Here is a 23,083-nt window from a genome sequence, read left to right as displayed (position 1 = left end):
GTATACTGTAAATAAACAGTCTGGTGAAATAGTGATCAATGATAATTTCTGGTAAATGCTAACAGGTTTTCAACAGAGAATGAAATAAACACCAATTAAACGTCTTCCTCTGTGAAAGTCACATTGTAATCCTTTAATTCCGTTTCATTGTAAACATTATTATCACAACATATTCTGTTCATTGAAAACATGAAAAGAGTCAATCGACCGTCACATCGATGGGGTGTTGGATTAAGGGTCTTGGAGCTGTCTTTGATGTAAAGCAAAACAGTAACAGAGACAGCGACGATGATAGTGACTTTGAAGGTTTCAGTGAAACTGATGCCATTAATACCGAGGCTGTTTGAGAGAAGTTCATACATACTCATGGTCCTGAGATGGGCGTTTCTCTTGATGATATGGAGGAGTGGATTTGTGCTGACAGTGATTGCCCCACAGCCGAATACATGTCAGATGAAACAATAATTAATTATACAATGAACAAATTTACAGCAGAAGACAATTCTAACTGGAGTACCACAAGTGTTGAAAGTGATGCAGACACAGATGTTGCACCACCTCCCCCCTCTGTACAGGAAGCAATCAAATCTTTTGATATTGCCATAAGGTGGCTGGAGACCCAAAATGTTGACTACATAAAGCTCATGCAGTTGAGATATCTGAGGGATTTTGCTCAGCGGCAGCAAAACCAAAGAGTAACACAAAAAAAAAATTAACTGATTTTTTCAAAAAGTGAATTGATATTTGTCAAGCATGGCACAAACGGCAAGTATTAACTTGTTCTAATTTACGTTGTTTTAAATTTGTAGACCCATTAAATATGTTAGTACTGATTAACCCTTGTTTTTTGTTTTCCATTTTACTTCTATCGCAATCAAATCTATCTATCGTTCGATCGACACTGTTTCTTGAAAAGAGTTGATCTTTTGTATATAAAAAACCCATCTAATTTGGATCAAACAATAAAACTAGAATGTATCCAATTCAGTATAAAACTTAGTGACATAGTGCACAACGTGTGAAGTGGTACACATGTTAACGAACGGAAACCACGTGGAATAATGTTTTCCATGATTGCCTCAATATACTGTAATTTATCCTGAAATTAATGTTGCTCTATGAGGAAATCAACAGAATAATGCTTATACAAATGGAGGCAGCATCTTTAAAAGATTTTGAATTCTTAGAGCTCTAACAGTGGATCAGGAGGCAAGAGAGATATGGAAGTGTTAGGTAAATGTACCTATTACTGTTTCCTCCTACCCCTCCTTTTTTTCTACTCCCTCCTTGTTTCTGTGACATAGGACGAGCTCCCCTCTTTAGGTAAAATTTAGGCAGCATCTCTGTACATGATATTGCAAGCTTAGTTGCATGAATTGTTAAACTGTGTTCGGTAATATTTGATCACTGTGACAACACCTAAAGTATGATGGTTGTTTTCTTATACAACTTTGATAATTTTAGCAATTTTCCTATATTTTTACAGTCGTTTTGTGGTTGAGTGCACATTATCAGAAGCAAGACATAGCAGTCACTTTTTTCGTTTGGATATGCGTTCTTCAGTTACACAAAAGGGAATTTTTCCTCAAAATGTAAATACATTTTTTTTAATTTAAAATTTGCTCCAAGTATTAATAAAGTGAGCCCTAAAACAAAAAAATGTTTTGAAAAAACAAGTACTGTTGTTTACTTTATTATTTCAGCCTTACATTTAAATAAATTATCTACCCTAGTAACACTTTGGACGAAGTGATACATTGATTTTTTTTATAGTTCTTTTAAACCAGTATATGCCACTTCTCTGATGTGAAGGATAGTATGCTTTAAATAAAATGAACATACAAATATGTTTTAAAACTAACTGATATTATGTAATAGTTAAAATACAAAATTGTCTTTGCAGCCCCAAGCATTACTTTACCATAGATACTTTTGTAGGGTAGACACAGTGATTTCAGATACATGACAAAATAGTTATATATTGTATAATGTAACAAGATGCCTTTCATGCAATACAATTATATGACCAGTCTTCAGCAGATTAGGAAATAATGTAAATTGTAAAAAGTATGGTATGGCTTGGGAAAATATTATATTAACACAACTATTAGAGAATAAATTACAGGAAGAAAGGAAAACACCGAATAACAGTATTATGGTGGGTCTTTATTTGCTTTCATTGTTTTCCAAAAATTATTGTTCTTGCTCATTTATTCTTGGGCAGGGTTCATATGGTCTTTGAAGGTCTTTGACAGTTTGGGAAAAATGGGGTAGCATTTTCAAGGCCTTGAAAGTTTGGGAAAATCGAACATATTACCCTGAGGTCTTTAAAAGTCTTTGAAAATTGAAATAAACTCAGACATTTTAGCAGTGCTGATTTCTGTTAAGAGAACAATTTATTTTGTATTAAATAAGATGCATAAGTTGCATATTTCTGAAATAACAATGAATGTTAACCTATCTTCCAGATCATTATAAAGCAATTTTAGGAAATTAATTATAGTTTGAATTTCATCATTAAACAATATTGTAGTATTTTGCATTCATTGTTTTCTCATATAACATAACTTGCATACAAATTGTTAGAGAAAATAGGTCTTGGAAATCTATGTTTGTGGTCTTTGAAAGTTTGCGAAAAGTCTTTTATCATTCAGAATTCTGTATGAACTCTGTTGGGGGCATCAGTTATGCCATCACTCGGGAACCAAACCAATATCATCCACTTCTGGTAATGTGTAGCAATTACTCCTTTCCCTGAAGAACTTCGCCAGCACACATTTTGTGTTTGGTTCTTCCTGGTGTTTAGTCTGAATGTAAACAAAGCAATTATCGGTGCCCACAATATCATAGAAACAAATGGAAAGAAATACAAGACAGGAATTGCAGAAATACTTGAAACAGAAGACACTTGGGTTGAAAATGCTATGGATCTGCTACAACTCGATTACTGGATGCTGACAAACTTTAATGCCTCATAACTTAAGATGGCAGTTGCATTAAATATACACTGATTTACTTTAAATCTGCCAAAATATTTACCGAAAATGTATGTAAACAAACTACTAACAGTGGTTTTTGCTAAAATGTTGATTAAAGTTCATTTAATTTGATGCTTGGGACACATGAAACATTTAAAAGTTTTGCTCAAGTGGGCTCAGTTATTACAAAACTTTGTAAGGAAGTCATAGGTAGTATTAAAAAAAAAAACTTTTTGATTTAGAAATAGTTAATGTGACATAATAGGTAAAATACATGATGTTCTGTTGAGTCTTACAAAGCATAATTCTTTGTAGATATTGTTAGATTCAGAAAAACATAACATGCTGGATCTCTTCAGGATACTTCAGTTTGACAAAGAAGTTTGTTCAGGACCCTGCACATGTGTAGTGAAACATATCCGATACACCAAGGTCACTAAAGAAACTTATGAAAAAAAATCATGTTCCTGAAACCATGTTGCTGGTGGAGATTTTGTTTCTGTTTGGTAATATTAACAAGTTTGTTGAAATTCTCACAATACTGTGACCGAGAAACGTTTTATCAATGTCAGTAAATAAAATGCATAATGAAATTTATGCCTTATGAAAACTGAAATTTTATTTATAAGCTATTAATAACTTTGTCTGAAACTGGTTTGCAAGTAAAAAAATATTGGAGAGGAATTCTTGGGACAGGCCATGACACAGTATGTTGAGAGAAAAACCATCACTTCATTAAATCCAAATTTGGTTTTCTGTTTATTCTCCATGTCATGTTTACTTAAGTGTGTTGTTTAAAGCTTGCTAAATAGACACTACTAATAATTTAGGTCAGACAAAATGTCCCTTCCTAAGACAGGCAACATGTATTTTACCTTGAATTTTTTCCACTTTCTGGGCACCATTTTGGTGTTACAATAAATAAATTACAGTTCATTATTATTACAAACAAAATTTTGAAAGATTACCAAGCTCTCATTGGGTCTTTAATAGGTTCTTGTCATTCATCTACAACACTTGCCATGAAATGTTACACATTTTTTAAAAAAAATGTATATTTGCATGACTGCCCCTAATTTTGAACAGTCATATAAAATGTACAATCATATGAAATGTGCATTGTAGTTTTGGTTAAAGTTGTTTGTTTGGTTATAGTTCCTAAATCACCTTGATGAATTTCATGCTTGGAATGAATCATTATGAAGGTAAGATTGTTCATTCAGTGACATACATACTTCACCTGTGACCAAGGTGTGGTCAGTTGTAAAACTCTTCATTGAGGGGTATGTTTAAGTGTTTTTGTTTTCATTTGCTTAACCCATTCATGGATTTTTTCATGGAATGAATCATTATGAATGAAGCAAAGACAATTTGGTGTGCAAAATATGCTTTTGGCCTTTGGATTTTTGGGTACAGGTCACAAAAGTAGAAAATTTGCATTAAGGTTTTACTTGTGACTGAAAAATTGTTAAAGTTAAATTAAAATCCAAATTGCACACACAAACACACACAAACACACACAAACACACACAAACACACACAGTACTTTCATTTGCTAGTATTTCTTAAATCCCACTTTGGAGCTTGTTCATAGATTGGCATACACTTGGATTGAGCACAAAAAAGTTTGAAATGTAGAGTAGCTGAATTTTGAATATAAATAAATAGTCGTTATGATTGTGTTTGTATTCTGAATCAAATCCGCATAGATTTTTTGACCTGCTGCACATGCTGGTTAATAGCAAAAATAAATGTACATTTTTCATACAATTTACTGAAATAATGGCATGTAATAAAAAAATTAAATGTTTTTATAATCAGATAAGAAATTTTGCCACTTACATTAGCAAAAATGGCACTTCTCTCGGGTTGGCTTTATGCATTAGATAAATCATCATGAAGCTAAAGTAGTTCATTCTGCAACATGTTTCCTTCTCCCCTTTTTACCTTGAGGTCAGGGTCACAGTTTACAGTAGCGATCATGGACTTGAGAACATGCAGGTCCTGGTCTTTTTTCTTCTTCTTACTATCTATCCATTAAATATTGAATTACTTTCTTGCTCAAAATAACATGGTTTTGAACATACTTAAAGGTAATATTTTTTTAGGCTGCATATTTTCTATGGGATGTTAATCTGTACAATTTCTTTTACAGCATTTGGATTTTGTGAGTTTGAAGACCCAGAGGCAACACTACGATGTATTAGATTGCTGAATGACTGGCATATCGCAGATAAAAAATTGGTGGTATGATCTCAGATTTGAAAATCCTTTACTGTTTTTTTTTTCCTACCAAAGCAATGGTAGGGGATATATTTTGATCTTGATTAATCCATTTCTCTTTCATACAGGGTGATGTATTTCATTTCAGTCAGTGTTTAGGCACTCTGCAGGCGCTCAGATGAAGCAGATGTGTCCCATGAGCACATTTCAAGTTCAGATTAGAACCTGTACTTTAAAAACTAAAATGTATCATGACAATTTACTAAGCGTAAGTTGTGAGTTCTTTTCGTTCTCCCGCTACTTGCAGAAATAGGCAATCTTGATTTGGTACTTTCCATCCATACATTCTTTGAAGGTTGTTAGCAATATTATTCAGCATCCACTTAACTCTTATTTGTATAGATATGCTGATGATCCGATTCAATGTTCAGAATATTACAGTATTTTTTACTTTTTGATAGACCCCTTTTTGATAAGTCTTGTTTGCAGAGGTAATAACCATTTTAAGTAGTCAGATTAAATTTTGTAGGCATACAGATTTAAAGATAATTTAAACAATTATTTTCTTTTGTACATTTTGTAGACTTTTTGGACTTGAACATTTTGACCAAAACCTTGTTTGCAAAATGAAATCTGCTAGGCTTGTTTTGTTTTTGTGTATAAGTGACCTAATTAGGTTTTCAGGCCATAAAATGTTCAGTTTTTGTGCACATACCTTGTATGATTTGGAGCTTGCTCTTTTGACAAAACCCTTTTAGCACAATTAACATGTGCCAACCATTATACTTTTGACATAATCATTGTACTTTTTTTACCGAATTACATCTTATGTTTGCCTATACATGGATTACAGTTTTAAAAAATGAAAGTAAAATAATAAGAAGTTGTCATTTTTATTATCTTCTTAATTCCACTAATAAATTTGAGAATATTCTTAAAAAGACAACTGCTGCATAAGAAACCAGGGAACCAGACTAACTTTACAGCTGCACCTCAGACACTTTAAACTGCACCTGTTTGTTCATGCGAAGTGTCTGCATGATCGAACTGTTGATTATAGAATTTTTTTTAAAATGGTGTCCAGAAAGCAATGCATGTTTAAGATGAAAGGGAAAAGAAGCTTCTAGAGAAGTGGTAATAATCAACACAGAAGAATAGAAAGGAGTATTCAGATTCTTGTGAACAAAAGCAGGAACGGACACAATTATGTTTATTGGACATCACATGCCAATTTGAGATATTATTGTCATCATCATGTGAAATGGAAAAAGAATTTACAAGAATTATGTCAAGTTGAGAGATAGAAATAAGCCATTGAGTTGCATAGAGTTTGGAAGTAAAGTTTGTGCAACTGTACTAGTGGTAAATAAAGTATATGCATACTTTACAAACTTTACAGTTGAACATAATGTTTATCATTGCTGCATCAACTTGTAATTATGTTTTCCAGCTTTATAATAGCGGTTATTGATATTTTGTTACACCTTAATGAATACTGGTCAATCTTACGGATAAAAAATCAACTGCCTTACTGAGATGGACTCATCAGGGTTGGCAGGTCTGCATTTATAACAAACAGGTTTCTTCAAAAGTGAACTTTGCCTAACAGATTCATTTTATTGATGAGCTAGTCAGTTAGTGAACCAGTCTAAATTTTTAAAGAAAATGGAGCCAGATGTTAAGTGAAATGCTTTACTGTGTGAGTGTGGATGTTATATGATGGAAAATGTCATAGCACAGATGGATCTTTTCAAACTTCAAAGCATTTCAGATCAGAAAAAATGACAAATCAACACTGCTTTTCCATATGTAACAAGGATATGGAGAACCATCTCACCTGTTTTGGAAATTCCTGAAAATTTTGACATCTCTAATTAAAATTGATATCATGTCAGTCAACTTAGGAACACACTTTACATGGCCGTTATTTAGGCAGCAGTACGCTGCGCCTTACAAAACAAAATGATCAAGTGAGGTGTATTACATGATTGAACTAGATGACCATGAATTTGAATTTTGCAGTGAGCATTCGTGTGCTTAATCTGAGTGCTGTATTTTGCATTACTCTCATATTCTTCTTGTAATGATTGTATCATGGTGTTGATTTGCCCTTTTTCTGATCTGACATGTTTTGAAGTTTGAAAAGATCCATTTGCTCTAACATTTATGTCATAGTACATCCACAAATTACACCATAACCTGTGTTGCTTAACAACTTGCACCATTTTCCATAAAAACAGAGACTGGTCTGCTACCTCACTAGCTTGTCAGTCTAATGTCTCTGAGGCAGAGTTCAAATTGAAGAAACCCTTCCATTTACTTAGAAATGAGTCATACACAGTTGCTATAAAAGGAGGAGTATTCTTATGCAGCGGTGATCTTTTTAAGCAGATTCTCAAGTTTATATGAGTGGAATTAAAAAGATGATAAAAATGACAAAACTTATTGATTTATTTTTATCTTATTTTTTAATGTACCAAAAATCATAATCCATATACAGACAACCATAGTATATAATTAGGTGAAAAAGTGCAATGATTACACTAAAAGCATAATGGTTGGCATGTATGGACCATTTAAGTCCAAAATACTTATCCAAAGTTGCAAACGACATTTTTGTCTAAGTCTCAGTGTGAAAGCAACAAATGGTAGTAATATTTATTTTGTAGGGTTTATGTTCTGGTTTAGTATGAATCCTCAGCATGTCTTGATTTTGAAGTCACATGCACTACTTATTTGGCTATACTTGGAAATGAACACAATGCATAATTAATGAGCATAACCTCAACAGATGGCGCAGAAAATCCTAGAGACCTCTGGTTCGAGAAAAAATTACCTATTCCATAAGCTGGAAATCGACTTCAGTCAGCATTTTTTCATGAATCCAACAGGGCTCTTAGGATGGGGTTTTAATGCGTAATTTTTAATTTTATTACGTTAGGGACACATTTGTGCATTGTCGGAAGCCCTGTACCATCATTCTTCATCTTTCAGACCCTGTGATGAAATACAATTAGCTGCTTGTTTTGGATTTCCTTTATGCTCCTCTTCTGTATTTGGTTACTATTATCCAAGTATTCAGAATTCAGCTAAAAACTGTTGCAAAAGAATACAAATGAGAGTTGACATTTAATGTTATTTTGAAAGAAGGGGAGAAGACTTTTTCCAATTCTGTGTATTTGATTATTAAGCCCACATGGCAACTGGATGAGTGAAGGACACGGTATGTCTATTTTCTTTTCATTAAGGAGGATCACAAACAGGAACAAGTGAAATGCATCCATGTTAAATGGCTTTAAAAGTCTTCTGTCAAAAAATAAAACTTAATTGTGCTGGCATTTGTCGAGGTCTGTGAAGATCCAGAAATATTGGACAATTTCAGATCTTTGATGAACATGCACCCATTTATAAAAAAATTTCTTCTCACTTTCACAATACCATATCTGTATGTAGTACAGTGGATGTATAGTCATTGTGGTATAAACATAACAAATGTTGTTACAACCACTTAAATTTATTGCTAAATTGGAGGCCAAAATTCGTCCCAATCCAACCATTTCCATTATATTTTATGGCCTAATAAAAGTGACATAACACTGTTGTCTCCCTGCAATCCATAAATGTGTCAGGAACAGATCTTGTCTGTTACAAGTTCTTTATTTATAACACTTTCATAAGAATGTCTATGTTTTATGTCAAAATCATTTTATGTCTTTTGCATGAATGTCAGTTTACATAAAGTTAATACTTGATATCATAATAGAGATGCAAGATATCAATGAATGCTGATGGACTAAACTGTTCTCACTTTTCTCCTGGTCCACAACCAAAATTATATTCACTTATAGGTTACTAATGCATACCCCCCTTTATAGATTCTAAAATTTCTAATATACTCAAGTTGCAGCACAAAATGTTTTTTTTTTTTTTTTATATAGCCAATGACGTGAGCATGTGCATATGATGTCAGATCTAAATAATTTTTAAAGATCAAATGTAGTTGTAAGATTTTCAAATGTTTATCGGTTTGTTGCCATTGTTACCATCAACAAATTTTGAAAAATGTGTAAACTTTTCTGCTTGTACATATATTTTGTAAAACAACGAAAAGAACTAACTGTAAAATATTTCGATTTTTTTCTGGGATCTTGTGTAGCCGAGTTTTCAGAGGTTCTTGGTTTTATCAGATCACTCACATTGCATCTCTGTATGGATTTGGGTTTTGGCTTGAGCAAATATGGGAATGTGAAAAAAGCTTGCCAGTAGCTTCCCATGGGTCATTTCAAGTTTTTCCTAGGCTCTTCCTTCACCAAATATACTGGCTGTCATATATGACTTGTCATCTGCAAAACATGACATTAAACCCACAAATCACAAAATTGTTACAGTGTCTGCTACAAATCTTACAGATAAAAGAAAAGCAATGCTAAACCAGTTGTAATTACAGTTTTATTGTCTTGTCGCAGGTGAAAGTGGATGCAAAAACAAAGACATTGCTTGATGAGTACCGTGCCAAAAAGAAAAAGGCAAATGGCACAGAGGGTGAAAGGAAGGAAGAGAAGAAAGAGTCAACAGAAGGTGAAGAAGATAAAGAGAAAGAAGGAGGGGATGACAAGGAGAAGGATAAGGAGGATAAAGAGAGAGAGGACGACGTGGATCTTGACGAATTCACCAAGCGAGAGGACAGAGTTGCAAAGGCTGGTCTGGATGCTATTATGAGGGAATATGCCTTCGAACTTGCAAAGGAACCACCACAGAGTAAAGGTGTGAAGAAATATAAAACCAGTAGAGTGCATAGTTCAATGTAGAGATAAAACATCAATAGATTTAGTGTTTTAACTTCCTAGATTTAGAAAGTCTAGATCAGAACAATAAGAAATACTTCTTTTTTTCTTAAATTGACCTGCAAGGTGAGAAAAACTCTTCCACTGGACCAAAGAAAAATGCAGTGTTTGCTTTGTTTTGTTTGTTTTTTTGCAGCAGCAATATACCATTTCTGGATAACCTCCCATGGAATAACTTCCATGTGACTTGAAGGCAGTGGAAATGGGTCAGAAAGGACGACTGCACATTGCAGCTCTTGCTTTACAGATTTAAACAAATAACATTACCATAGCAGTTCAGTTAATTTAATGGTTTTGCAAAGGAAAATTTAAAATACATGTTGGGAGAAATGTTTACCATCTAATTGTAAATAATTTTCAGCGTCTCCCTGGGGATTTGTTTATAGCAACCGGGTAAGCATGAAGCAGCATCACAAAATGTTTTCAGAAAAAAAATCATCATAAAAGTTATGGAAAAAAAATAAATGAAATGCAAAGAAAGGTACAAATAGTTTGATAGTATTCTTCATTTTCCTAATTTTTATATGTTCATGCTAAAACTCCTTGCAGACATCACATAAAATAATACGCATTTTTCCCTTCTCATTACCTCATATCAAATTGCGATCATATTAAAGTTCTTAAAGGAATATCCTTCTGTGCTGATGATTACAGAGTAATAGAACATCCTCTGTGACAGCTTGTTTAGAAACACACCCATGATCCTCTTCAGAAATGTTATTTAAAAAAACTTTTAACTTTCTGAAGAAGAAAAAAGATACAAAATTCTTTGGGATGACAGTGACACATTTGAAACTAATAATGACAATCACTAATGCAACAAGTATTCCATTTCATTAGAAGCAACATATCAATATGTTATGATTAATTCCTTCATTGTCACATGGATAAAATACTGTTCACCAGGTTAAAGTGTTTTTATTTACCTGCTGTAGACATAGTAAGTAGTAGTTGGTTATTGTTGTTATAAATGTTTTATTATAATCTTTCAGAATCTGAATCACAAAAGCAAACTCAGAAGAAAAAAGAGGAGATCATCATAAGGGATGCTGTAAGTAAATATATTAAGCCTTGATTGACTTGGCAGAACATTGTCAGAGGTTTAGATATTTGCAGGTAAATGGACTAAAATGAGACATTTTTTTAATGCAAATACATTGGACAGTTCAATTTTGGGCATTTATTCCAAAGCTTCCAGTATATTGCTTAAGCTGTTTTAAGTCCATGTTTTCATCATGGTGCATTCAGTCGATGTGCACTGTATTATTAGGACGTTGTTCCAGAGTTTACATTCATATAAAATAACGCTCAATATACCCTTATAATTGAACATATGAAATCGGTTTTGGTCGCAAAGCCATTTGACACATTCTAATAGGTGAAGAGTTTCCTAATGTGTAAGCAGGGTTCATATGGTCTTTGAAGGTCTTTGACAGTTTGGGAAAAATGAGGTAGCATTTTCAAGGCCTTGAAAGTTTGAGAAAATCGAGCAGATTACCTTGAGGTCTTTAAAAGTCTTTGAAAATTGAAATAAACCCAGACTTTTTAATTTCTTTCCATAAACGCAAATTGTCCAAGGTTGTTAGATTCGGATGTAGTCATGTTTTCCTAGTTTCTTTCTTTTGATGACCTGCTCAGTTTCATTTCATCATTAAACAATATTGTAGTATTTTATATTCGTTGTTTTCTCATATAACATAACTTGTATACAAAATGTTAGCAAAAATAGGTCTTGGAAATCTGTTTGTGGTCTTTGAATGTTTGGGAAAAGTCTTTGAATTTATCATTCAAAATTCATTATGAACCCTGGTAAGGTATGGTCTGGTTTTTGCAATTTTGTATTTTGATTTCTTAACAAAATACCATATAAAATTTGTATTAAAAAATATTTAAAAGGATCCATGCATGTCAAATCTCTCAGATTTAAAAAAATAGCCCATTTATTAAATTTGTTCTTGAGATCTGTGTATTACACTAACCTTTTAACGCTGAGCACCAGGTGAGGCAGCTGCTAGTACCGTTTTATAAATCTTTAGTATGACTTGGCCCGGGTTTGTACTTGCAACCTCCCGCATCTGAGGCAGACACTCTTACCACTTAGGTCTCAAATATTTACCATTACTATCATAAAGCTGTTAAAAAAATAACACAATTAAAGAAAGGAAAACAATGTGCAGGAATAAGAGGATAAACTCTTATACTGTATTCATGCATCATGTTTGCATTTTCGTATTCTTATTTTGAAAAGTCTTAAGTGATGTTGCTTCTTTGACAGATTTTTTTTGGTTAACTATTTCATATCTGGGGGCCAGAATATGAGTAACTTTACTTTTTAGTTGAAACAGACTGCAATAGGTTGAATTTGGATTCATTTTGCCAATCCTGCATTAATGGGAAAGCTACACAAATTTGTCTCTTTTGTATCATCAGTCACTAAGGTTTCGGTTAACTTTTGCATGCGTGATTATGAAAGTAAAGATAAAATTCTGCCACATGCTTGCTGATCCCTTTTACCATAGGCCTAAAAGCTACATTTGTAGAAAATTGGTGTTAATGGTTTTGTTAAAATTTGTCACTTATATTTCCTAAACCCATTGATGGATTTTTGTCATGCTTATGATGACTGACTGGACAAGACAAATCCACTTGCCCAATGCCCAGGACAAGCTCTTTTATATCATACTTTTCATTGTTAAAGTTTGTCACTTCCAGCTTCGAATCATTGTCAATCATTGATGATTTCACTTTTTTTTTAAACACTTTATATTATTATCTCTTACCTTATCTGCATCAAGTTGGAGGAAGACAAATTTATGCTGCAAAAAAACATTAACTCTTCAACAGAAGCTATTGCTTGAGTGAAAAGTTGCCTAAGAATATGTTCTTGTTATCAGCGTAACATGCGTATAAGTAAGATTTTTATTTTCAGGGTATTGATGACATGGACATGGAAGATGACAAAAAGGAAATCATCAATAGAGAAATAAAAAGCTTCAGAGATTTACATAAGGTAGGCTATTAGCCATGCTGATGAAGAAGATATGGAATTGGATATTATTTCTTTCTTTTGTTTCAGATTTTTAAAAACATTGTCAGGTTTCAAAGAAATCAACTCTTCATAATTTTGAAAATGTTTACTTGTTGGCTACTTACAAGTTCTGAATAAAGGCATTCTGTCTGGGTCCAAGAAAACAATTTATAAAGATGTTCGACAATTTAAATTGTAAAAAAAGTGTTGCAGTTTTTCTAATGACTGTAGAATCTTGTTTTTCGAGATTGTTCATCAAGCAAAATTTGTGGTTATATAAACAATATGCATGCCTCTCTGTAAATGTATGGTTATATGAACAATATGCATGTCCTGAGGCATGCAGATATAACCCAAACTTTATATGAACTCCAGTTAGACCAGATACTTATTCCCCTCTAGGAGTTTGAATAGATGAGATTCTACATTCAGGGAAAAATTACAATTAGAAAATATAAGTTGGATATCAAACTACCTCACAGACTTTTGCGTATAAAAATAGCTTGAAGTGCAACAAAATGGTACCTCCTTTGTAAAAAAAAAAAATCAAAACTTTAAAAGGCCTGTATTGATGTGCAGATTTTCTAAAAATTATGTTTATCGTCTTAATTTTAAAGATAATATAAAAATCATTTTATAATTAATGTTTTAATTTATTTATAAATAAAAAAGGATTATTTTCAAATTCCATCACCCTTTAATTTTGTGATGTTTAAATACATGAATGTACTCTTTTAATACTTGCAATATGTGACATAAAGACATTAAAGGACAAAAACTTAAGTTGTAGTGGAAAAACTAAATCGGTATTTTTGCATGTGACTTAACTCTGATTTATTGTTTTCATGTCAATTTATTCACCATTATGTTTAAACACAGAAAAATCCTATATGGTTTATAGGCATGATAGTTGAATGCTTTAATCATGATGGCGACAAAAGTATGAGGAAACTTATTATGAGAAGGAATTTTTAATGGTATTTATATCTGTATATTCTAAGAAAAATTTGTTTGGTAAATGATGTCAAAATTTTAAAAGATTTTTCACCCTTGTTGGGTTAAAAATTGTTTTCTTGCCAGACATACATGTAAAGTATACCTCTTGACAATTTTCAGGAAGTAATCAATTTATATATTAGACATGAAACAGGTTTAAAATAATATTGTAGCAAGAATGGTTTAGTATTCCTGGAAAACAAAATATATTTTTGAGATAAATTTTCAAAAATTATTTCATTTGTGTGCAACATTGTTCAGAAATGAATCTATAGTCTAAAATTAATGTTACATCATCCATTGAAATGCATCTATTTTTCACCATTTTGATTAATGGGTTGTATTTCATTGATTCAAAAAATACTAGATTCTGTTGAACCTAAGTGGCAAGAATCTCGTCTACACGAAACAGCGCTATTTTATAAATTAAAGCCTGATTTGGTAAGTGTTTACATGTTTTCTTACAAAATGACAGGTCTTTCTTCCAGCCTGATTGATATATGCCATCAGGGAAGGTAAGCATTAATAGACATGTAGGTCAGTTTTTTATGAGCAAATGGTAATGGACATATAATAATGGTCATTTTTCCAACTGCAAGATGATAAAATTAACAAGCAGGCCCTGGGTTTTTTAAAAGTGTTTCCCTCAAAGTTGTAAGGAATATGATTCCCTGTAAAAGGTCATTGATAGACTGAAGTACCATTTCACTTTCTCTTATTATTGATGTTTACTCAATTATTGCCTTGGCTCTGAATTTGAAATTCAAAAGATTTAATTGAGATTGTACATTTTATAGCAATGTTTTTTTGTAATGGAGAAATTCATCTAGGCTCAGTTTGTCTTGGTAGCTATATTGAACTGAACATTTTCCACTATGTTATGTACATGAAACATGAGGGGAAATATTAATCAACAAGTGGAAATGTTTCACTTGTTATTTGGCAGACAGAATATGGCACCCATGGTTTGGCTTTCCTGTTTCATGTTTCGCTGCATACATGGTGATGCTGCCAGGCTGCACAAGTGTGCTAATCGTTCCTAATGAACTGTTCATGATTTGAAATTAGTTATGCTCAAGAACTTGCACAATCGAACCCGAATGCCTGCAAATGTAAATTGACGCGTGAATATTCTAAATGAAGTCTGCTTGTGTCTTGTTGCATGTAATGTTATCTGCTTTAGTCTTGACTGGCATGGTGTTTTTGTTTGACAAACAACCTTTCCATTTGTCTTTCACATGGCCCAACTGACAAATGACTAGAAATCCATTCAGGTGTGATAAAGACATACGTTGTAAAGGGATTGCTTTGAAGTGGATTTCTGATTTAGATCAGGATACTGAACATGTCATTGATAACTTGGAGAGAGTTAATTATTCAGATGCATATCTGGCGATCTTGAATCCAACAGAAACAAATGAAGTTTTTTAGGATTGGATTTGGCTTAGACCTTGATTGTTGTGATGAACCACCAGAGAATAGAACAAATTTTATTCAAATCCAGAAGCCATGGTAATGTTAAAGCTAAAGAAGACTGAGCTATCCACATGCCTGGGCAAATCACAAGGAAGGGCGTGCACAGAATAACATTCACACTTGAAACAGATTAACTTACTGCAATGTCAACAGAATGATGCTAATACAGCTACAGCTTCATATGAAGATTTCAATTTCAACAGAGCACTTGAAACATGGAAGGGAGGAAGGAACAGAACAAACTCAGGTGCTAAGGATAACATTTATAATTTTCCTGACTCCCTGGGACTTTGTGGAAGCAAAGGGCAGAGCTCCCCCACTCCAGCTAATTCCTGGCAGCATCACTGCATACAGGTGTAGGGTTTGGATCAGAGACCTTATTTGGAATATGAACAATAGGCAATACAAATTATTTCTTTTGGTAGAAACTATTTAGTTGATCAAAGATTTGTCATGCTAGTTGGACTAAAATTTAGCAGAAATAATTCTAATAAATAAAGAATCATCCCAAAAGGCAATTCCATGAGATGATTGCAGTTGCAGATTACTAGAGGTTAGTTACCCTACTTTACTAAGAAAGTTCTGTTCTCAATATTCCCATGGGTTGCAGTTTACAAGTAAGTGGGATTTTCATCTTCTTAGTATGTGAGTGTGACAGTATGTACACTAATTGTTTTGTTCATTTATATAGATTTTCATTTATGTATTTACATGTACATCACCTACAAGCATTTCTTTAGCAAAACAAGAAGCAAAACTGGCCAGTCATATGGATATTGCATGGATGGTAAAGTAATCTATAGGTTATGTTCTTGTTTGAAATGGTTTGTGTCTAGGAAAATTTACATGACTGCTCCATGGGAATGAAGTTTTGATAGGTAAACAGGTACACTTGAGATTGCAATGTTATAGGTTTTGAAGTTCAGTTTTTGAGCTGTCTACAATGTTCCTACTAGATTCTTTTGCTTATATTTTTGTTGTAAATTTTTGGGTTTCCGCATTTTATTCTTTTACAGTTAGGGAACAAAATATTTTATGTGCATTTACAGTACAACTTGCTATAGGACAGTGGAATAAATTCTGCTGCATGGTGTTGTCATTTTCTGTATTATGTTTATTACAACAAAATAAAGATTCATCTTCATTTATAAAATAATTTATGATTAATCTGCTTTGGTAAAGTCTCACAATGTTATTTGCACTTTTCTGTGGTACATTTAATGAGGATTGGTCACACAATACAAATATAATCTTGTTGGCCTGAACTGGCTTAACTTGAAGACCCTAGATCACTCAGACTTTTTTTTAGTCACAACAGAATGTTCATAATGATATTTAAACATGCTCATTTGCACTAGAAATCTCAAGAAATGATATGCTATGGTCCATTGGGTGTTTGAGCTTGTACTGCACATGCTTTTGTGTTTCAATGTAATTCTTGATTATGGATCAAAATGGCATGATTCCCAGGTTCTCATGAATTGGAAATTCTTGTGCGCCACAGCTAAGATTAAATCTGTGAAGAAAACTATTAATTTCTCTCAGCTTATTGGAAATTTATATGTGCCACAACTAAAACTAAACCTGTAAATCATATAACCATTGTTTTATCTCAGTAAATTGGAAATTCTTGTGTGCCATGTTTTAAATTAAATCTGAGAACTATATTAAAATTGACTTGAGTCAGCAAATTGAAAATTCTTGTGTTCCACAACTGAAAATAACTCTGCAAACCATATAACCATTGATTTATGTCAGTATCAAATTGGAAAGCGTGACATTATGATTCCTTAAATCTACAATCATGAATTGTGTTCACTCGATTATTAATTTATATTGAAAATAATTTTATCATCATGAATTGAAATTTTGATTGTGAATCTCCATGCTTCCATCTAGCTGTGACCATAAAATATTTGGTCTTTTTATGGTTTTGTGATATAAAGTCAAGGATTAATTACTTAATTTACATCATAATTTGAATTAATTCTCATAAATAAATAATCGGAAACAGGTATTACGTGTGGGCTTTCAGGTTGGAAATAGTGTACTTTTCTTGGTGGGAGACATGCCTGGTGATCGTTCCGACTGTTGAATGTAAAGATTATTATTTGGAAAGAAAATGTTAAAAAAAATACTTATAAAGTTGCTAATTGAGGAGTGAAAAGTTCTGGTTTATTTATGTACAAAGTAAAATAATTCTTCTTGACATTAGTATTGATATTTTATCCTTTGGATGCTTTTTTTTTTTTGTTCTTGTGCAGCCAATTTTTTCCCTCCAAAGTCTTATTGAAATGTAAAATAGCAAACCACCAGTTTGCAAATATTTATATTTAACTTGTTTTTACTAAGAGAAACATTTTTTAAAAACTTTATTTTAATCAACAGAAAATATTGATGTCACTGTTGATCCTTTTTTAATTTTCTTATCATTCGTCCTTACAGTAGGGGAGGGGGGTAAGAAAGTTTAATACGCTTGTATATTTCTATCTTGATAGCTCTTTTCAACACAAATCTACCAGGTTCTAAAGAGTATAACTTTATGCCTGGAGTTGAGGCGATCCAGGGACCCGGAGTAAAGTGAATCCTGAAGAAGCACCTCATACCATGAGTATTGCAAACTTAACTATGTGTATATGTACACAGTCAGTTATAAACAGCATTATATTTGTTTTCTTAAATCACTAGCTTTTTCTGTTTATGCTGTAGAACTTTAAACCTTCACATTTTTATGATAACTGTGCAAATAACTTTTCCCAAGTTAGCAGAATAATTTTGGATTATGGTAAAGGTTGGTGTAATTCTGAAGGGTTGGCTGTTAACTTTGCTAGCAGCTCTCATGAAGTATGCCAGCTTATTTTGTTTAATTTGTCTGTTCTTGTATGTCATTAATAAATACTTGACATGCTGTTCATTTGAAATGTTCCAAGTTCAATTTTGGTAAAATGGCTGGGTTTAAAAAAACCATCCTGCTCTTTTCATCTTCTGGTAAGCTTGACTGTGCTAAGTGCAAGAGAGCTTATGCTATACCCAAGAGTCATATAGTTAGTGCTGGTGTTAGCAAATGTATACCTTTTCATTTTTTAAGTTGGTATATGTGAAGGCAGGCTTTGGCTGTTTTGTGACAGCAGTTTCTTGTATTTGTTACATAAATCCAGATGTTAGGTATTTTCATTGAATGTTAGCATAGAAGAAGAGTTTTGTCCAGGACACATGATTGTATGAATACTCACAAAACTTAAATATATTTCCTCATCACCACCATCACATACTTAAAAATGAATTAGCTTAACATTTATGTGCATTTGATTGGCAGTGATTGTAACCAAATGTGTAACATTTATTAATGTTAACAGAGCTCACTGCGATCATGTAAGCACTTGACTAAATCAGCTATAGTCGAGCACTTACTAACCAACATTTTGCAACTGAGAAATGAGATGCTTTCATTGATTAGGTCATATCTAGTTATTCAGTTTGTTTTATCCACTGCACTTGCTGATGTTATACAATGGCAGATGTGTAGCTTTCGGTATTTGATTGAAAGGACAGATAAGAATCGTGATTACAATGACAGAAAGTTGTTCCTTATTTGTGATAGATGCTTTCATCTTGTGAAAAGGAAAATCATGAGTGTTCTTCTTTAAGTATGAAGTTTTTGCTCTACTGTTAAGAGCTTGTGGGATGGTCTGTTGTCTGTTCACTCGTTTGTACAAATTTGTTAATACTGTTTCTCCTAAATGCCATGAAACTTGACACACACACATTCATTACATGGTCTAGTTGGTCCTAAATGAAAATGTTGCTGCTGGACATCCAGTATGGCTCAAATGGCCACCTTGAAACTATTCTTATTGCTACTATCCTTGAATGGATGGTCATATCAACATGGGGTTCTCACTTAAAGACTTCTTATGATCTTTAGTTGGTCCTAAATTAAAATGGTGTTGATCTGACAGACAGTCTAAAATCTTGTTATTATTTTTTCTATATAGATGGTGATGTCAAGATAGGGTTTTCACTGAAAGATTTTTTTATGACATCTATTTGGTCCTAAATAAAAATGGGACCAATCTGATAGCCAGAATGGCCACCACATTGACCATCTTGAAAATCTTGTTATTGTACATGGATGGTCATATCAACATGTGGTGTTAACAGGAAGACTTCTTATAATGTCTGGTTGGTCCAGAATGAAAATGTTGATCTGCTGCAGCCAATATGGCTGATATGGCACCATTTTGACAATCATATTATTTCTTTTCTTACACTGATGGCAATATCAACATGGGATTTGCATGAAAGACTTTGTATTGTGTCTAGTAGGTCCAAAATGCAAAATGAACCAATCTGACATCCACTATAGCCAACACCATATTGGCCATCTTGAAAATCTGGTTATATCAGCATGGGATTTTTACCAGTACACTTAGGATACTTTGTTGGTTCAGAATGAAAATGGTGACAGTCATAAATCCAGTCTGACTGCTATAAAGACTGTCTTGAGAATATTGTCACCACTTCTGAAGGGATGATTGTTATGTTTTTGCCAAATGTCTGTTTTGTCCTAAGTGAAAATGGTTCTAAGGTGACATCCAATATGTGCAGCTAATTTGAAAATCTTTTATCGCTGGAGAATATGAGATGGTTTCAACACTCTGCAGTTAAAGGAAGAAATGATCTTGTCTTGAATTCCTGAAAGTCGTTTTTTACTAGTATAGCACTAGTCCCTTTGAGGGACTTGTTAGATTGTATTGATTCACTTTTTGTCCATTTTTTTTACAAGAACTGAAACTAGCTGATTCAGGTTATTAGAATATAAGAAGAATTCAATTTTCTTAAATTTCATTAAATCTATTGCATGTTACATGTGCTCAGATTATTCTTTGTCCACTTGGATTTCACATTCGTTTCTGAAGAAGTTGGCATATGTGTTTCATAGATAATATCCTTTTATATCCCCCTCCCCCCAAGAAAATGCTATAGTAAAATCATTGTAACAATCACTTCACATTATGGTTAAAATTGAATGCCAAATTCATTAATTTGTCTTTCCAAGGGAGTGGTGGTGTTGTATTGGAAAGCCATAAGGATTTCCTCAGCTTTTTTGTGGGAAATAAAACAACCTTTTTATTGACACTTTGTTTAGTTTAAGTGTTTATGACCATTCCATTTACTATCTTTATACCTGAGAAGAGTCCCAAAATAATAAAGAGTATCATATTCAGAGTAATGACAAGTTTTATTTTAGGAAACATTCTGAGAACTCACGTGAATCTGGTGCCATATTCCTTAATTAGCTCAGAGAATAATGGACTAGTTCATTAAAAAGAAATTATCTTTCACTAAAAGTGACAAATTTCCTAGACTAGTTTAATGAAGTGGTTTTGCCCTAAAATTAAATAAACTTTGAATTCTTTTCAGAGGCTACTATACTACTCACAAGTTGAGTCCAACTGTATCCAAACATATTCCCAGATCTGCTGGCAGATCAGGTTCTCATGTGTTTGTTTTACTGATGTCTAATTATAAACTGCATAGCTCCAGATCTGATTGTGCATTATGCAATGACAGACTTGGGTCTGTGCAGTTTTCAGTTGAACTTCACTCATAGGCAAGTCCATATAGTATACATTATTCAGTTATCATCCACATCATCATTAGTCCACAATCGGCATTTTTTGTTTTAAAAACACTAAATGTTTAGGAAACACTAAATGCAGTTTAACATGGAAAGAAAATTAAATAGTTGATGTTACATAAGAACATATAATAGATACACAAATAAGTTTTCTTGGTTTGGTTATTTTAATTTCAGTAGGTAGGTGAAAAGAGCAGTTTGGCTGTATTATACCAAGCCATCAAGGAAGAATAAGTAATCAGACATTACATGCAGTAGCAGATTCTACCATGCATAATGAAGAGCTTATTTATTTGGGCTTGAATGACTTTTTAATCTATTAACATAAATAAAATTTAATTTTGATTTGTTGACTATTTTTTACAATGACAAATCCAATATTTAAAGTTGTCAAAATTTCATGGCATGTGCATTTCATTATGGCATAGTTTGCATTTTTATTTTCTTAAAAAGATCAGTGCCTCAATTCAGAATATGTGTTCAGAAAAAGTAATTTGTATTGTTGAGATAATTAGCTTTTTCCTTTTATCAGGGTATAATGGGTATCAAGTTTTATTTTGAGTTGTATTAAATGATAAAAATGCACTCTTTTTTTAATTGAGAATTTGCCTTGTGTTTGGAAGATTAAATTTTTTCGTCTTTATGTTGGCTGCTTGAAAATAGGAGTAACTGCATTTTTGTAACCATACATATTAATGCAAGGATTTATCGACTTACTTCCAGAGCTCCCACTAGCATTTCCCATGATAATAGTGAAGTGACCCCATAGCTGTCAATACAAGGGTCACACAGATTTTCAGGAGTTGGTACTGATAGTTGATACTAATTATGTCAGTGATAAAGTAAGTTCTTTCCAGTGTAAGATAGTAAAATACACATGACTATTAGCAATATAGACTCGCATCTATCAGTGCATAATGTGCTTCTGCAGTTCAGTTTAAATCATTAGAATAGAAAATAGGATTGATCCTATCTGCAAGCATGTTATGTGCCAGCTTACACTTTTCATAGTAAAGTGACCTGAATGTAACACTGAAATACTCTTCCAGTGTGATGCAGCAAATTGGCTGGCAGTCAAACAGTGGAGTAGGGTAGTTAAAGATGTAACTATCACATGGTGTTTGTTCAATACCTGCCTAAAAGGATATTGGCGTTTGAACACAGAAAGTAAACATAAATCCATGTGGCAATCAACAGAAGGAAGGACTTGTACTACCAACATGTTTACCTTGGTTTGATATGTGCATTGGCATTGATGCACAGTGAGAGCATATCCTGCATCATCTTTGTCAAGTTGGTATAGTTTAGGCAATAATTTGCATAAGTGGGAGCTCTGAGCAGCCTTTTGCTCAAGGAAGAAATTCTTGCATGTTTCATTCTTGGAAGTTGAGTGGGGGGGGTTGGAGTCTGGAATGTTCCACTTTTACTCTCATCAGTTGAAAATAATGCAGCCTTCAAACTGATATTTGCAAGAGACTTCCAGATAAACAATGAAAAGATATACTTCCTGACAATGTGGATGAAGAAATTGCAAATGTAAATTGCTATATTAATGATGTTGGTTTCAAAATTTAGACTTTTGAGTTAACTACATTGTATTCCAAAACATTTTTCCACCTTTCTGTATAGGAGGCATATAATTTTAACATCCCGTCCATCACAAATTTAGTTTCTTCTCAGTTACATTTGAAGGACTGAAATTAAATATATGCTTTATATTTAGAAGACCTTCGTCAAAGTTTTTTTTCTTCACCATTTTCGAGCAATTTTTAAAAAAAAGTTATGGTCTGTTTGACTGGTAAGAGGATTTCATGGCAAATTTGGTCTCATTTACATTAAGAACTTGGTCAGTTCCGGTATTTCTGGTTTCTGGCAGAACTGTGGAGTTATGACATCT

At 33.0% G+C, this 23,083-nt stretch overlaps 1 protein-coding gene across 1 annotated transcript in view; it reads left to right on the top strand.

The window, feature by feature from the left end:
• LOC149805760 (RNA-binding protein 25-like) overlaps positions 1-23,083 on the top strand; it is a 99,823-nt gene that overhangs the window by 34,975 nt on the left and 41,765 nt on the right. The window contains exons 7-10 of the mRNA XM_089950429.1: positions 5,134-5,225; positions 9,668-9,965; positions 11,038-11,096; positions 12,975-13,055. Of these exons, the coding sequence (XP_089806555.1) occupies positions 5,134-5,225; positions 9,668-9,965; positions 11,038-11,096; positions 12,975-13,055 (530 nt within the window). The remainder of the gene's footprint in view (positions 1-5,133; positions 5,226-9,667; positions 9,966-11,037; positions 11,097-12,974; positions 13,056-23,083) is intronic.

The sequence above is a fragment of the Sinohyriopsis cumingii genome, chromosome 2 (assembly GCF_028554795.1).
Source record: "Sinohyriopsis cumingii isolate HCF-2022 chromosome 2, ASM2855479v2, whole genome shotgun sequence".
NCBI classification, from domain to species: domain Eukaryota; kingdom Metazoa; phylum Mollusca; class Bivalvia; order Unionida; family Unionidae; genus Sinohyriopsis; species Sinohyriopsis cumingii.
This window is presented reverse-complemented; position numbering and strand designations above follow the sequence as displayed.